Source organism: Eumetopias jubatus, unplaced genomic scaffold, assembly GCF_037043125.1.
Source record: "Eumetopias jubatus isolate StellerSeaLion01/CBP00866 unplaced genomic scaffold, mEumJub1_p1.0 scaffold_13, whole genome shotgun sequence".
NCBI lineage: Eukaryota > Metazoa > Chordata > Mammalia > Carnivora > Otariidae > Eumetopias > Eumetopias jubatus.
This window is the reverse complement of record NW_028274819.1, coordinates 9,202,530-9,218,124: the sequence shown is the minus strand read 5'-3', so window position 1 is coordinate 9,218,124 and position 15,595 is coordinate 9,202,530. Positions and strand designations below refer to the sequence as shown.

General features: G+C 51.8%; 4 protein-coding genes and 1 non-coding gene across 10 annotated transcripts; 3 read left to right on the top strand and 2 right to left on the bottom strand.

Moving 5' to 3' along the window:
• Positions 1 to 2,365: 2,365 nt before the first annotated feature.
• Positions 2,366 to 8,108, bottom strand: LOC114220463 (28S rRNA/ribosome and sororin micro-cofactor). 2 transcript variants are annotated; one of them, XM_088018178.1, is made up of 5 exons: positions 7,721 to 8,108; positions 6,096 to 6,323; positions 3,468 to 3,592; positions 2,800 to 2,897; positions 2,598 to 2,715 (listed from the first exon to the last, which is right to left on the bottom strand). In XM_088018178.1, the coding sequence occupies exons 1-5, from the start codon at positions 8,106 to 8,108 to the stop codon at positions 2,685 to 2,687; spliced, it is 870 nt and encodes a 289-aa protein (XP_087874304.1). In that variant the 3' UTR covers positions 2,598 to 2,684. The 2 variants fall into 2 exon arrangements, with proteins under 2 accessions (XP_027974158.1, XP_087874304.1); XM_028118357.2 differs by lacking the exons at positions 6,096 to 6,323; positions 7,721 to 8,108 and adding an exon at positions 3,740 to 3,824 and having other exon boundaries at positions 2,366 to 2,715.
• CSKMT (citrate synthase lysine methyltransferase) lies at positions 3,423 to 6,522 on the top strand. Of its 4 annotated transcripts, none has more exons than XM_028118356.2 (4): positions 3,423 to 3,934; positions 4,225 to 4,316; positions 4,413 to 4,545; positions 4,706 to 6,522. In XM_028118356.2, exons 3-4 carry the CDS (start codon positions 4,479 to 4,481, stop codon positions 5,359 to 5,361), a joined length of 723 nt encoding a protein of 240 aa, XP_027974157.1. In that variant the 5' UTR covers positions 3,423 to 3,934; positions 4,225 to 4,316; positions 4,413 to 4,478; the 3' UTR covers positions 5,362 to 6,522. The 4 variants fall into 4 exon arrangements, with proteins under 4 accessions (XP_027974157.1, XP_087874302.1, XP_087874301.1 ...); XM_088018176.1 differs by having other exon boundaries at positions 4,394 to 4,545; XM_088018175.1 differs by having other exon boundaries at positions 3,919 to 3,957.
• On the top strand, positions 3,997 to 4,145 carry LOC114220564 (small nucleolar RNA SNORA57). The gene has a single exon (XR_003611589.1). It is a non-coding gene; the product is annotated as a small nucleolar RNA SNORA57 (small nucleolar RNA).
• Positions 8,109 to 9,747: 1,639 nt separating the features above from the next.
• Positions 9,748 to 11,025, top strand: UQCC3 (ubiquinol-cytochrome c reductase complex assembly factor 3). The gene is made up of 2 exons (XM_028118358.2): positions 9,748 to 9,981; positions 10,078 to 11,025. Exons 1-2 carry the CDS (start codon positions 9,862 to 9,864, stop codon positions 10,225 to 10,227), a joined length of 270 nt encoding a protein of 89 aa, XP_027974159.1. The 5' UTR covers positions 9,748 to 9,861; the 3' UTR covers positions 10,228 to 11,025.
• Positions 11,026 to 12,479: 1,454 nt separating this feature from the next.
• On the bottom strand, positions 12,480 to 15,151 carry UBXN1 (UBX domain protein 1). 2 transcript variants are annotated; one of them, XM_028118330.2, is made up of 10 exons: positions 15,090 to 15,151; positions 14,894 to 14,981; positions 14,701 to 14,754; positions 14,505 to 14,611; positions 14,354 to 14,423; positions 13,921 to 14,112; positions 13,775 to 13,826; positions 13,508 to 13,621; positions 12,792 to 12,984; positions 12,480 to 12,622 (listed from the first exon to the last, which is right to left on the bottom strand). In XM_028118330.2, exons 2-10 carry the CDS (start codon positions 14,950 to 14,952, stop codon positions 12,573 to 12,575), a joined length of 891 nt encoding a protein of 296 aa, XP_027974131.1. In that variant the 5' UTR covers positions 14,953 to 14,981; positions 15,090 to 15,151; the 3' UTR covers positions 12,480 to 12,572. The 2 variants fall into 2 exon arrangements, with proteins under 2 accessions (XP_027974131.1, XP_027974132.1); XM_028118331.2 differs by having other exon boundaries at positions 14,517 to 14,611.
• Positions 15,152 to 15,595: the final 444 nt, after the last annotated feature.

Sequence of the window (15,595 nt, the reverse complement as noted above, 5' to 3'; positions counted from 1 at the left end):
TCCTGGAGTCCCGGGATCGAGTCCCACATCGGGCTCCCTGCTCAGCAGGGAGTCTGCTTCTCCCTCTGACCCTCCCCCCTCTCATGCTCTCTCTCTCTCTCTCATTCTCTCTCTCAAATAAATAAATAAATAAAATCTTTAAAAAAAATTTCCAATAACACTTTTGAAGTGATTGTGTTTTAAAAGCTAAATGACTAATTATGGCTTTTTTTTGTTCTTACATTTTAGAAGTTCAATCACTTACAAAGCATATATACTACTTACTAGCAAAATCTGTTCTAGAACAGTAATATGAGACAATTTCTGCTCCTAACACTGCCTCAAACTTGGACCCAACACTTCCCATCTCAGAGCCTCAACTTTAGCTCTGTAAAAGGACTTTTGAACCAGATAAGTTCTCTAGCAATGAGACTGTTATGTGGTCTTTGCTCTTAAGGATTTCATAACCTACATGATCCCAGGGTCCTGGGATCGAGCCCCACATTGGGCTCCCTGCTCCGCAGGGAGCCTGCTTCTCCCTCTCCCTCTGCCTGCCTCTCTGCCTACTTGCTCTCTCTCTCTATCAAATAAATAAATAAAATCTTAAAAAAAAAAAAGGATTTCATAACCTAAAAGTGCCTTGTTTTGGTGTTGGACAGATTTAGATTCATATCTGCTATTTATCAGCAATGTAATCCCGAGACAGTGACCCAACTGTTTGAAGCCCATTTCCTCATCTGTAAAATGGGTATGATGTCTCCTATCTCACACGTTTTACGAAGATCACTTTAAAAGACTCAGCATAATGCCAGATACAGAAACTTCTTTGAACACAGCAAGCTCCTTCTGCCTTAGGTACGGGGGCAGAACAAAATTATGAAGAATGGGTATACCGAAATATTAAAAATGTCTTTTCTGGGGCACCTGGCTGGCTCAGTCGGTGGAATGTGTGACTCTTGATCTTGGGGGTTGTGAATTTGAGTCCCACGCTGGGTGTTGAGATTATTTAAAAATAAAGACTTTAAAAAAAAAGAATATTATTAGAACTAAGGAAATTAGAATATGAAAAACTCAGTATTAGCCAATGTTGTGTGACAATAGTATTTTGGCTGTATAGAAGAATGTTCTTAGGGGTAAAATCTCATCTGCAATTGACTTTCAGATGAGTCAGCAAAGACAAAAATATAGACACATACATATTTGCAAGTGCATATAGAACAAGTGTAGGAAAATGATAAAAACTGGTCCATCTCAGTGCATATGTAAAGGTTCATTGTACTAATTTCTTAACTTTACTGAAGGTTTGAAATTCAAAATATGAAGCTGGGCTGGGAGGTGCAACACTGGGCCCAAACCCTCCCTCTTCCAGGAAGCCTGCACTGATTAAACAAGACAGACAGAATATGCTTTTCCTCTGTTGAACACACCTCCACACAGGCAGCTTTTTACTTTAGACATCCCAGCCCTAGCTTCCAACAGAAGTTCTGAATGTTAAATGGGAAAAATAATGCTTAGTTTTCAGTTTATTAAAAGTATAAGCCTGGGATGCCTGGCTGGCTCGGTTTGTAGAGCATGCACCTCTTGATCTCAGGGTCATGAGTCCAGCCCTGCGTACAGCTTACTTAAAATAAAATTAAAAATATAATCCAGTAGGGGTGCCTGGGTGGCTCAGTCAGTTAAGCACCCAACTCTTGGTTTCCACTCAGGTCATGATCTTAAGAGTTGATCTCAGGGTTGTGAGATGGAGCCCCTGTAGGGCTCTGCACTCAGCAGGGAGTTGACTTCCCCTCTCCCTCTGCGCCCCCCCCCCCCGCAAACTCTCTCTAAAATAAATAAATCTTTAAAAATAAATTATATATTAGGGCGCCTGGGTGGCTCAGTCGTTAAGCATCTGCCTTCGGCTCAGGTCATGATCCCAGGGTCCTGGGATCGAGCCCCACATCAGGCTCTCTGCTCTGCAGGAAGCCTGATTCTCCCTTTCCCACTCCCCCTGCTTGAGTTCCCTCTCTCGCTGTGTCTTTCTCTGTCAAATAAATAAATAAAATCTTAAAAAAAAAATAAATAAATAAATAATATATTTATAAAATCCAGCAAAGGAAGTGGAGACAAACATAACATAAAGTGACTTGCTTCCTCTGGTCACACAGAGGCAATGGCAGAGCTGATATCAGGACCCATATCTCCTCTACCATCTCTGCAATAAGCTGTATTTTTGTCAGAAATGGAGAGTTGGGAGTGTCACCCACTAGGGACATAGGATCATCACAGAGCCTGGCTTCTCACTGCCTTAGCTCAAGTGAGCTCCGGGGTCTTAATTGTCTTGTTTCCACACCCATAGCCCAATTCCCGTGGCCCATTCCCGGTCCCACATTAAATCACACGCCTCTCCGTAAGAACTCTAGGGCTTTATTAAAAGTGGAGCTGACTGCGAGGGAGCCCCATTCTCCAGTCTTTCTTCTCCACCCTCTTCCTCTCAAACACATCCCTCTGGGGCAGGTTACTAGGCCATCAGGGAAGGGGAGTCTGAGGAGAATGAAAAGGGGCAATGCTTTCTCCAAAGTCCTCTGAAACAACCAGAGTCCTTCTGGCTCCAGCTGAGAATCTTCTTGTGGAAGGGGTGAGAGATTCAGTTATCATCTTCAAGGTCCTCCATGTCTACATCCTGGGGGGCTTTTGTCTTCTTTTGCCGCTTCGGCCGTGGTTCGCTAGTCCTGACTGGCCTTGTGGGGGCTTCCACTGACCAAAAGGAAAGAGGAAGCATTAAAGAACCCCAACGAATCCAGGCTGCCCCCTTACCCCTCCTCTGTGCCTGGGCCTCACCTTCCATGGCTGCTTTCTCCTTCTGGGCCAGCCGGATCTGCTGGAGGAGCTTTCTGCGCTTCTTCCCAGAGAGAGTAATGTTGGCACGTGCACTGGACCTGAAGGGTCGGTAGGAACAAAGATATCCAGTTTAACCTGAACCAAGGTAGGTTGATTCCGGCTATTAAAAAGGTCTTTGGGGGAGTCCCTCTGACCCCCCCCCCATGCTCGCTCTCTCTCTCTCTCTCTCTCTCTCTCTCTCTCTCTCTCTCTCTCTCTCTCGCATGGAGCAGGACTTGATCCCAGGAGCCGGATACAGGACTCGATCCCAGGACCCTGGGATCATGACCTGAGGTGAAGGCAAACCCTTAACCGACTGAGCCACCCAGGCGTCCTGTGTGTGCTTTAAATTTACTTATAAAAATCTATGTGGACGTATAATGTTACTTGGGGAGGTGGGTGAGTCGACAGTTCTTACATTCTCAGTGGGGTCCCAGACCCAGAGAGGTTGTGAGCTACCGGTCCTGAGACAGGATAGCGAAGTGTAGGCACAAACACAGCTGACAAACGCTGCTTATATAAAAGTCAGTGCACACGGAAAGCAGAGGGGATACTTGCGGTGGAGCTCGGCAGGAAGGAGAAAGGGGACTCGGTGGGGAGGAGCAAAGCGAAGAGGGTCTGGCACTCACGCCCGCTTCTTCAGGTGGTTCCGCGTGATCAGCCCTTCGTCTATCACAGCCCCGATCACCCGGTGCTTCAGTCGCCTCTCCCGGCTCAACACCCGCCGTCGCTTGAACAGCTTCTTCTTCAGCTCCTAAGGGGGAGGAAGATGCTAATCAGACGGAAGCCGCGACCTGGGACCCCGCACCCGGCGACTCCAGCCCATAGATTCCCATCTCTGGCGAGATTAGAGGGCTCCAGGACGGTTGGGGAAACAAAGTCGGGGCGCCCACACGGTCACCGTTCGTGGCCGGTTGATCTTTCCGCCCGGAGCGCCCATGCTGGCTCCACCACCGCGTCTTGGCTCTGCGCAGCGTCAGCGTCGGCCCCGCCCCTCACCCTCCGCGAGCCAATCGCAGACCGGGGGCGGGTCCTGAGGGCTATATAAAGGCGCTCGGCATCTCTGCGCGTCTTTTGCGGGACGGCGGTAGGAGAGGTACGCTAAGCGGGTTGCTCGAGGTGGGTGCCAGGGTGGGGTTCTGGGCGAGGCCTACGCACCCTCCTTTTCTTGGCGGGGGTCGGGTGTGCGGTCCCGGTCCCCGTAATGTACGGAGGCAGAGGGAAAGGGCTCCGGCCCCCTCGGCGTCATGTCTTCGGTGCCCGCGGCTTCTGGTCCGCCGGTCCTATCCTCAGACGCCGGGACACGGGCTCCGAGAAGCGTGACGGAACCACGGTTCTGCAGGCTCCTCTCTGGTGTGCTAATTTAGCCTTCTCCTTTGATTTCAGGTCCTTGGAACCGTCCCTGGAGCCGGAGCTGTCGTGTCCCCTCCTCTTTTCACTGCCCGTTGCAATCAATAAAGGCCGTTCTACCCTAGTAGGTGTGTGTCCGCGTTCTTTTTTCCGAGGTGGTTGTTAGGGAGGCTGTACGCGTTATTCCACAAAGCGGAATTTGCAGCTTTTCTGTTGGACTTCAGGCTCCTGCGGGAGTGCGGGCGACATTTCGCAGAAGGTTCTCTGGCCGACCTTGCCGGGATTTCCAGATGGCCGCGCTGCGCCGAACCCTCCACGTGGCGACCCTGGCGGCTGGGGCGCGCCGCGCTTTGGCGGGTAGGGAAGGTGGACAGAGTGGGAGGGAGGGTTCTTAGTGACCTGGGAGTCTAGTCCCCGAAATTGTGATTCTTCAAACCCCAGGGTACATAGCACCGTTTCTGCAGGATTTGGATGGAACTTGGGCGCTGGGTGACACACGTACTCCACTCGTCCACAGGCTCCCTGGCTGGTAGCTGCCTGGCCGACCGTCGCCTCTGGGATAAGCTCCATGCCGATGCCGGTAGGGGCAGCGTCCCCACGTTCGATTGGTTCTTTGGGTATGAGGAAGCCCAGGGGTTGCTACTTCCGCTGCTGCTGGAGTCAGGGGCTGCCTGCCCACCAAGGGTGTTGGACGTGGGCTGTGGGACCTCCAGCCTGTGTACAGGCCTCTACACCAAGTGCCCACATCCCGTGGATGTGCTGGGGGTGGACTTCTCTCCTGTGGCTGTTGCCCACATGAAGAGTCTCCTGGAAGGTGGTCAAGGCCAAACACCCCTCTGTCCTGGGCATCCTGCTTCCCAACTCCACTTCATGCAGGCTAATGCCCAGAATCTGGAGCCAGTGGCTTCCTCAGGCTCCTTCCAGCTAGTGCTGGATAAGGGCACCTGGGATGCTATTTCCCGAGGTGGTCTGCCGGGGGCTTACCAGCTTCTGTCAGAGTGCCTCAGGGTCCTAAGCCCCCAGGGGACCCTGGTTCAGTTCTCAGATGAGGACCCTGATGTGCGGCTGCCTTGCCTGGAGCAAGGGTCCCCAGGCTGGACTGTGACTGTGCAGGAGCTAGGCCCTTTTGGGGGCATCACCTACTTTGCTTACTTGGTTCAAGGCTCTCATTAAAGACTTCAGCCCTGACCCGAATTTTTCTGTTGGGTGAGGAGAGCGTTGGGTAGCTTTTCAACTTTGTAAGATGGCTGGGAAGCAAGGATTTGAAGCCTGGCCTCCACATTTATTAGCTGGGTGCACAGAGTATTGAATGTTTCTGTGCCCCAGTTCACGCTGTAGCAGCAGGGTAGGAATTAATACCCAGAGTCAGAGGATTACATATGATGATGGGTGAAACATGGAGCATTTAGCAATGCCAGGCACAAGACGGAGTGCTGAGCAGAGAAGGTGCAGTGGCTCATTCCCCAGCCCCAACGAACGGGAACTCCTAAAAACACAGGAGTTCTGTGGGGTTTTTTGTTTGAGGAGTTTAGGGTTTTGTCTGTTTTTAGATTTACTTTTTTTTAGAGAGAGTGAGTGAGCAGGGGTAGGGGCAGAGGCAGAGGGAGAATCCCAAGCAGTCTCCATGCCCAGTGCGGAGCCCAAATCAGGGCTCCTCCCTGAGATCATGGCCTGAGCCAAAACCAAGAGTTGGGGTGCTTAACCGACTGAGCCACCCAGGCTCCCCTGTTTGGGGAGTTTTTTAATAGAGGGGTCCTTAATCCAAATCCCAGTATTGACTGACTTGTGGGAGCCAGTGGCCTCACCTCTAACCCTCTTGTCCTCACCTGTAAAAGAAGACTGAAAGAACCCATAGAAGGGCCTCATAACAAACCACAAAACGTGGAGGGAGGCAGTACAATACTTACCCTCCAAGCTCCTGGGAGGCAGGAGATGTGAATATTCCACAAAGTAGCTTCTACAAACCCGGGAGCTGGCAGCTGGGTTCCAGAGAGGACAGGGGTTGGAGGCTTCCTGATACTCTGTATCCTCAGGAATCCAGGAGACCTCTTGTTCTCCCTGTTCCTGCCCCCAGCTGAGTTCTGGGTTAAAGGTTCTTAAGGGAGATCTGGGGTCCAGTGGGCTCCAAGTCCAGCCTGGGGGAGAGAGGAATTGAAGAGCCCATTAAGAATGGAAAAGTATTAGCGACTGCCTTCGGCTCAGGTCATGATCCTGGAGCCCCGGGATCGAGTCCCGCATCGGGCTCCCTGTTCGGCGGGGAGTCTGCTTCTCCCTCTGACCCTCTTCCCTCTCGTGCTCTCTCTCTCTCAAATAAATAAATAAAAATCTTAAAAAAAAAAAGAATGAAAAGTGTTCCTGATCTATTACTGACTTTTTAAAAGATGAAACAAATTTGTGTATTTCTTTCCTATTGAAAAAAGTAATACAGCAATTATAATTAAGAGGCTAATTTTAGGGGCGCCTAGGTGGCTCAGTCTATTAAGCATCTGGCTCAGGTCATGATCCCAGGATCCTGGGATCGAGCCCCACATCTGGCTCCCTGATGCTCAGCAGGGAGTCTGCTGCTCCCTCTCCCTCTGCCATCCCCCCCTGCTTGTGCTCTCTCTCTCTCTGTCAAGTAAATAAAATAAAAAATCTTTTTTAAAAAAAAGGCTAATTTGAGACGCCTGGGTGGCTCGGTTAAGCGTCTGCCTTGGGCTCAGGTCATGATCCCAACGTCCTGGGATCAAGCCCCACATTGGACTCCTTGGTCAGCGGAGAGCCTGCTTTTCCCTCTGCCTTCCTCTCCCCCTGCTTGTGCTCTTTCACTCTCTGACAAATAAATAAAATCTTAAAAAAAAAAAAAAGGCTAATTTCACAGCCTGTTTCCTCATGAGGATGAAAGGATCTCCCTCACTGGGTTCTGAAAATCATGAGATAAAAGCATTTAGCACACTGTAAATGCTAATAAATAAGCTTCTAGAACAGTATCGGACATGGGGGAAAAGTCTGGAAGAAAAGGCATCCAAAATGTAACTTATCTCGGGGTAGTTGATTTGGGATAGTTTTATTACTTTTTCCCCCACAACAATGTGAATTTTTTTTAAAAAGATTTTATTTATTTATTTGACACACAGGGAGAGAGCAAGCACAAGCTTGGGGAGCAGCAGGCAGGGGAGAAGCAGGCTCCCCACTGAGCAAGGAGCCGGATGCGGAACTTGATCCCAGGATCCTGGGATCATGAGCTGAAGGCAGACGCTTGACCGACTGAGCCACCCAGGCGCCCCAAACAATGTGAATATTTTAAAACATTAAAAATAATTAAAAGGCATCACCCTCAGACCCATCTGAGCTCAGAACTTCCCTCTGAAGTTCAACGTTGCCAGACACCTTGACTTTTCTCTCCACCTCTACTTTTTCCCCACTACATTTACTAAGAACCTACTGTGTGCTTGTACTGCTTGGCGTGGGGGACACAGCTGAGGTCCCTATCTCAGTCCTGCCCAGAACATCCAGGTCACAACGACCCCGCTGAAGCAGCTGCCTCCCTCACCTGGCTCTTCACTTTGGTCCTGGAAGAAGACCTCAGCCTCCTCTTCCTCATCGGTGAGCAGCAGCAGCTCCTCATGTGGCCAACCAAGCTCCCCGCTGTCTTCACTCACCTCAGAGGCTTCCACCACAATGGAGGGCAGGTGGGTCTTTTGAGAGACAACCTGAATCGGGATAGCAGGGTGCTTGGACCAAGTTGGAGGATGAGCCAGCAGCCAGACACAGGGTGGAGAAGTACTAACCTGAACATCCTGATGGCCTTCAACCCTGACAATTTCTCCTCCGTCCATCCACAGAGGGCTGGTCAGCTGAGGACTTTCTGGGTGCTGGGAGGAGCCTGGGCTATCTCTAGGCCAAGGCCCATCCTCACTGCTCCCTGGCACAAGGGCCATGGGTGCTAATTCTTAGAGTACAGAGTGGTTGAACTCCAAGTGGAGTACCCCTGCTCAGTACCCTCCACAGACTGCTCCTTTAATCTTTGGAGCCTGGCCCCTTAATCACTTCTGAGAAGAGAATGACAAGCTAGGAGATTATGGGCCTTCCAGGGGAGGGGAAAATCCCAAGAGGTGGAATAGGAGCTTTATGTCTCCTCACTCCCTGGGTGACACTGAGAAAGGCAGGAGGGATAGGAATCAACAAGGGCATCTGGATGAAAGCCCTGTGAGTGAAGAGCTTTGCTAACAAACTTAGAATTTCCTGATTCCTTTGCTTACTGGGTCTCCTGATTTGACATGTTTCTTTGTGTCTTATTTAACGAATATTCATATGGTGTTAACTATTTGCCGGGAACTGTTTTAAATGCTTTATATATAAACTCATTTAATAATCCTGTAACTATGAGATAGATACTGTCATTAGCCCTATTTCCTGATCCAGATGCCCTGGGTGGGCACAAAGAACTTAAATGACTTGCCCAGAGTTACCCAACTAAAAGGTGCTTTGTTCTCCAAACTAGAATTCAGTATGTTACTCCAAATTCAGAGTTTTCATTGGCAGGGGGTGGGGGGTGCCTGGGTATACCATGATGAGAAAAGCAACAAATTTACTTTCTTTTTTTAAAAGATTTTATTTACTAGCGCCTGGGTGGCTCAGTTGTTGGGCGTCTGCCTTCGGCTCAGGTCATGGTCCCAGGGTCCTGGGATCGGGTTCCACGTCAGGCTCCCGGCTCATCCGGAAACCTGCTTCTCCCTCTCCCACTCCCCCTGCTTGTGTTCCTGCTCTCGTTCTCTCTCTCTCTCTGTCAAGTGAATAAATAAAATCTTTAGAAAAAAAATGGTTTTTTATTTACTTGAGAGAGCACGCGCAGTGGGGAGGAGCAGAGGGAGAGGGAGAAGCCGACCCCAGTTGAGCAGGGAGACCCAAGTTGGGGCTCCATCCCTGAAGCCTGAGATCATGACCTCAGCCAAAGGCAGACGCTTAACCAACTGAACCACCCAGGCGTCCGCAACAAATTTACTTTCAACGCGTTTATTTAACAAGTAAAATAGGGTGTCTGGCTGGCTCCGTCGGTGGAGTCTGCGACTCATGATCTCGGGGTCCTGAGTTCGAGTCCCACATTGGGTGTGGACGTTACTTAAAATCTTTTAAAAAGTAAAATAAAGAAAAATAAATAAATATATATATACCTTTGTCCTCACCCAGTACACCTGGCTTTGAGTTTTTGTTCATAAATTGAGGGAATCTGGAGAGGGTCAGTAGATTGAGGTGTGTAAGCATCTGGATGTCCAGTATGTGCTGTACTGAAAAAGCACAAATCATTGTAGGAAACTACAGAGCACAGTCCTCGCAGGAGATTTCGGAACTGGGCAACTGCAAAACCCACAGCAACCAGGCTGACACGCACTCTGACACGCACGCTCCCTTTAGCAATCCCACTTGGAATTTCCTGACAGTGGGTCCGGGGCTCGGCCCTCGCCGCCAACACTTCGGGACGCGTTCAACCTTCCCTGCCAAACCCAGTCTTTTAAGACGCAGGCGCTCTAGATTCGGAGCGCTTGGCCGATCAGGCCCTCTCTAGCCCGGCCCCTTCTCTATGGTTTCCTCTACGCGCCGCTCTAGCCCGCGCGGGGGGCGGTGAGACGTCGTGGCCGGCTTCCCAGGCTGCGGGAGGCTTCAGAGGGCGCCTCGCCGGGCGCGCGGTCGGCCATGGACACCTTGCGCAAAGCGCTGATCGTGGGTGCCCTCCTGGGCGCGGGGGCTGGCGTGGGCTCCGCGCTCTTTGTCCTCGTGACCCCGGGAGAGCAGCGGAAGCAGGAGATGCTGAAGGTGGGAGTTACTGGGGGTGCGAGGTGGGACGGGCGGGCGGAGAGCCCCCGGCTTGGGGGGGGGGTCAGAACTGCGAACCTCCCTTCCTGCTCGCAGGAGATGCCCGAGCAGGACCCGCGGCGCAGAGACGAGGCGGCCAGGACCAAAGAGTTAGTGCTGGCCACTCTGCAGGAGGCAGCGGCCACGCAGGACAACGTGGCCTGGAGGAAGAACTGGACGGTCGGCAGCGGCGGGAGGTCAGCGTGAGCCCGGACCTCCCTCGTGGGCGCTGGGACCTTGCTCCCGCTCAGGAGTCCGACCTGGCTTCTCCGCCGTAGGCCGGGTAGGGAGTCCGGACCCGGGATACCGCGCCCAGGCCGCCCTGAGGCCCTGGGAGCCGCTGCGGGGTGAGCACGTCCCCCCTCCACCCGCAGACGCTGCCCTGACTGCGCTTTCACGTCCTGCGTCGCGGCAGGGGCGTCGGATGTGAGAACTGAAGGAGCCAATAAATCACGTTCCTCCGTCCAGTCAGTGAGCCCTGCGGTCTGACGCCTATGTCTAGAGTGTTCTGGGGTTCCGTGCAGGGGACGTGGAAGACTGTGGCTCCCACTGCCCAGGAGGGACCACATTTTCAAAACACAAATCAGGGCATGTGGTCTGTTTGAGTGTACTTTTGGTGATAACCAGGCGACATTCTCGAAATCAAAACTATCCTGGAAAATCTTGCAGCAATAGATGCCCATGGAGGACGCTTTGGGTTTCCTGTTCTTTGAGTGGGGTTGGAGAGGGGCCGCTAGCATTTAGCATGTGCCATGATGCTTTCTGGGGATACTAGACTGTTGGAGGCCAATTTGCTAGGAGTGAAAGAAGCGTGCTTTGAGTCAGACAGATCTTGATTAAAGTCCTGCAGATTACAAAACCTCTCCGAGCCTCAGTCCTGTTCCATAAAGGGTGTAATTATCTTGCAGGTTGTTGTAAAAAGACTAACTTGGAAATGTAAAGTGCATTGCTTGGCACAGAGCAGCCTTTCAATAAATGTAGGGAATGGTTTCCCCTTCCAAGGGATTTCAAGGTAGTTCACAATCTCTGAATCCAGTCATGGGATCTCTTGCAGATGCCACCGAAGTAATGAAGTAAAGCTGGCATTTGGGTCACACCCTACATCCAAGTCAACCAATTCACTCCCTGTTGTCTTTTTTTTTTTTTTAATTTATTTGAGGGAAGCCTGGGTGGCTCGGTTAAGTGTCTGCCTTCGGCTCAGGTCATGATCCTGGGGTCCTGGCATGGAGCCCCGCACTGGGCTCCTTGCTCAGCAAGGAGCCGGCTTCTCCCTCTGCCTGCCACTCTCCCTGCTTGTGCTCTCTCTGATAAATAAATAAAACCTTTAATTAAAAAAAACATTTGAGAGACCCTGGTGGGGAGGAAGAGAGGGAGTCATAAGCAGACTCTCTGCTTAGTGCAGATGGTGGGAGGAGTGGGGCTCAGTCTCATAAGGCCGAGATTACCTGAGCAGAAACCAAAGAGTGGGACCCTTAGCCAACTGAGCCACCTGGGTGCCCCCTTGTTGTCTATTTTACATCCTGTGGTGCCAAGCAAGATTTCAATTGAAGGGGGGAAAAAAGCGCCTGCTTTTATTTAAATAAAGCCAGAACAGTAAATACAGCTTGGTAACACAGGTGTAAACCCAGATGGGAGCACTGGTGCTGTTTTCAGCTGCTGAATGGTGAAGCCCTAAGCCAAACACATTTGTTTTGTGTGATCTTTGGTTTAATTGTGGCCTTTTTCCTAGCCCGGGAATGACAGGGAAAAGGTTAGCAGCTCTTTGAGGGAACATGAGGGTGAGGTGATCAGCAACAGTGAGGGGCTATGATTGCAGGAGCTTGGAGGTTGAGAGCCTGAGCCCTAGAGTCGGACTTCCCCAGGTGTGTCCAGGTTCTACTGTTGGTTACCTGTGTTGGTTTCAGCAAGCCATGTGCTTTGGTGTCCCAATCTCTAAAATGGGATACTTGTACTTTTTCCCAGATAACTGCCTTCTTATCTCCGTTAATACGTATACAGCAGTTAAAACTGTGCGGTGCATATTAAGTACTCAATACTTTTTAGTGAAGAAGAAATGCAGTTGTAAAGGTCACTGCAATGCTCCCCTGGCCACTTGTGAATGGCTACATTTAAAAAATTACCCTTTTAGGGCGCCTGGGTGGCTCAGTCGGTTAAGTGTCTGCCTTCGGCTCAGGTCGTGATCCCAGGGTCCTGGGATCGAGTCCCACATCGGACTCCCTGCTCAGCGGGCAGTCTGCTTCTCTGTCTGCCTCCCCCCCACCCCGCCTGCTCATTCTCTCTCTCTCGCAAAAATAAATAAAATCTTTTAAAAAAAAGAGAAAAACATCTAAAAAAAAAATCTTAAAAAAAAAAAAGAAACTTAAGATGAAAAATAGGGCCTATCCTAAATGCCTTCCCTTTGGCTTCTTCCCCTGCCTCAGTTTTGTCCCTACCAGCCATTCAGGAAGGAGTCAGGCACATACAGAACTCAGAGGGTCTATTTATTAGGAAGGAGATGTCAGTGCTTTATCAAAGATGAAGAGGTCAGAGAGGGATGGTGGGATAAAGGCCTCTCAGCTGGGACATTTCTTGGCCACAATGAGGACAGCAGAAGGCACAAGTCCTAAGATGGAAGAAAACAGCTTTGACCACAAAGATCCTTGCCTTCTGCCCCCCAAAGTTTCTGGCCGCATTCCATCCCCACAAAGTCTCTTCTCCTGGCATTCCTTCCTTTCTCAGGCATCCCCCTCACCCCCCCCCCCAAGTCCTCTTTCTGGTCCCAGGTGTCATACCCAGCTCCTGCAGAGGCCGTTCCATGTCAGCCTCTGAGAAGGCCCGCCGGGGGAAGCCACTGAGCAACTGCACAGGGTCCTGGTCTCCCCCAGGCTCTTCCCCGCGGTGGAGCTCCACATAGAGCCTCACAGCTGCTAACTGTTCCCGAGCCCGGAATGTCTGCGTCAGTGAGGTCCCATCTGGCAGCCTGACCTGGAGGGCAAGCGAGTAATACGGTGTTGGGAGCATCAAACCTGAGGAGGTGCCCAAGTAAGGAAAACAAGAGCTGCAAAGTTGGCTTCTGTTTCCTGTTCGAAAGACTGAACCAGCATAATTACTATTTGAAGCACCCTGATGAACAACCACTTCTTCTCTGCTTTACTAAGCAGTGAAGAGAGACTCCAGCTTCCTCACATTTTAACAAACACAAGGATAAGATCGTAACAAAAATACCTAATTTACCCTATTGTGCAAATAGCTGCGTAATAAACTAAATGAAAACATGAACAACTAAAAAGGTAACTGCTGAGGTAAAAGGGAGGAATGGATTTAAATTAAGAGCAGGGCAAGAGAAATTTGATATCTTTCCAAGAGTAGAGGAGATAGGATTTCAAAAGTCACTTACAAAGAAGGAAGAGGTTTGGCAAAGAGAACCTGACTGAATAAAGCTCTGAGCCAGGTATCTTACAGGCCAACGAAGGGGTCCCAGAAGCAAGACAGGAATTAGAATCAGTACCTGTATGCGACACTGGTCATACTCCCGCTTGGTGGGAGGCTCCTGGCTGGGAGAGGAGGGAACAGCACCCGGCTCTGTTGGTGGAGAAGGCCGAGAACCCACACTCCCACCATACTGGAAGACAAAGGGAAAACCGATCAGGCCCTCACCCACTCTTGAGAGGAACATCGTATGCCAATCCTTTCCCTCTGAAGCTAGAAAAGGGAATTTTTTTTTTTTTTACTAGCCCACCTACTTCCTTACTCCAGCGTCTTCCCAATCACCTACCTTCTTGGCTCTCTCTGCTTTGTCTCTTTCAATCTTTTCTCGGACTCTCTGTCTGGAATGTAGACAGGAAGAAAGTAGGTCAGACATTGACAAAGCAAACCTAGCTTCCCGTCTCCTCTATTAGCCAACATCCCCATCACCCAGACCTGGCTGCTAACTCTTCAGCCTTTTCCCTCCTCCGCTCCTCAGCAGCCCGGCGCATCTCATCTTCCTGAAGCCGCTGTCGAGCAGCTGACAACTCCTGCCCTTGTTTCCTGCGCTGCCGTTCCCGTTCCAAAGCCTCTCGCTCCTCTCTTTCTTCCCGCTCCCGCTGCTTCTGGGCCATCAGCTCCAACATCCTGTGTTGCAGAAAAGAAGGAGCTCAAAAGAAATGAACACAGATCAAGAAGGTGAGTTTATAACCGGGATTCAAAATGAAAGGCGGGAACACGTGTCCAAAGAGAGATGAAAGAAACAGAAAGGAAACCGCCAAGGCAGGACAGAGGGAAGGTGTTAACTTCCAGGTTCTTTAACCAGACTTGTGAACTGTGGACAGGTGGAAAGTGACCCTCAGAAACGTGCCACTGTTCCTTACTATACCTCTTAGTCTGTTCCTGTCTCTCCTCTTCACTCAAAGTGGGTTTGCCTTCTCCGGCTGTAGAGCCGGGTCCTACAAACAAGCAATCAGTATTATTGCCCGTTCATCCTCCTCGAGCGCACGTGAATAACCACAGTGCCCCTCAGTCAGGACCTTCGGGGCCACCTTGCTCCGAGGCGGTGGGTTCCCTTCCCAGGACATGTCCGAGGGGGGTCGCGAGCGGCTCGTCTACATCGGGGTCGTCTTCGTGCTCCATCAACCTGGCAGGGAAAGTCGGGAGGGAGGTTAACCCTGACGCTGGCCCTCCCCGCAGCCCCCCAGGCCCCTGCCACCCGGTCTGAGCGCTCACCAGTCCATTGCAGCCTCGATGCCCTGGTTCCCTGTGAGGGCCAGAGCCTTCTCCCTGGGGGCAGAAACACCGTGAATAGCGCCCGCGAGCCATGGTGCCGGTCAGGCTGGGGCGTGGAGCCTGAGGCCAGGCTGGGGGAAGGGCCAGACAGGTCCGCGATCCCCGCGGGCCAGGGTCTGGGGGGCTGCCTTACGCGCGTCCCCTGGGGAAGCCCATCTCGATGAGACTCTCCAGAGCCGTCAGCTCCGCCATGGCGCCGCCACCGCCGCTTCCGCGGGGACCTGGCGGAGGGCGAGAAGGAGGGCGCAGGGGCGGGGGTGAGCGCGGGGTGCCCCCGGGCCGCGCGCGGTCCCGCCCCCGACGCCCCAGCCGGCCGCTCTCTCACTTACCCGGCTCTGGACCCTCAGCCGACACTGACGAGAAGAAAGCCGAGGGGAAGCGGAAGTGCCCGGATCTGTTTGGGTCACGTGGCGGCGGGCGTGGACGGGTGCCGCCGCGAGCCAGAAAGCACGGGCCTGGCCCCGCCGCCTGGGCCCGGCGCGGGCGGGGATGGGTGGTGGCGCGTCGGAGTCGCCGACCGGGAGGCGCCCCCGAAGCTGGGCCGCCCGGCGGCGGTGGGGAAGAAGGGTGGTGCGGCCCTGAAACCCGTGGGCGGAATGTAGCAAGCTCTCGATGGGGTCCCTGAGCGCAACCAGTTGGAATGTTATTTGGCAATGTTGATCAGGAGCCAGAGAAATGTGCTTGGTCTTTGACCTGCTCATCCTCTCCGGGGAATTGAGCCATCCTCCGCCCCACTGCCAAAGGGATTTTTGCAGAACACAGTTATCTGATCCTGTCATCACCTCCCTGCTTAAAAATTCTCCATAAGGCCCCAGTCACTTAGGATGAAATTTAA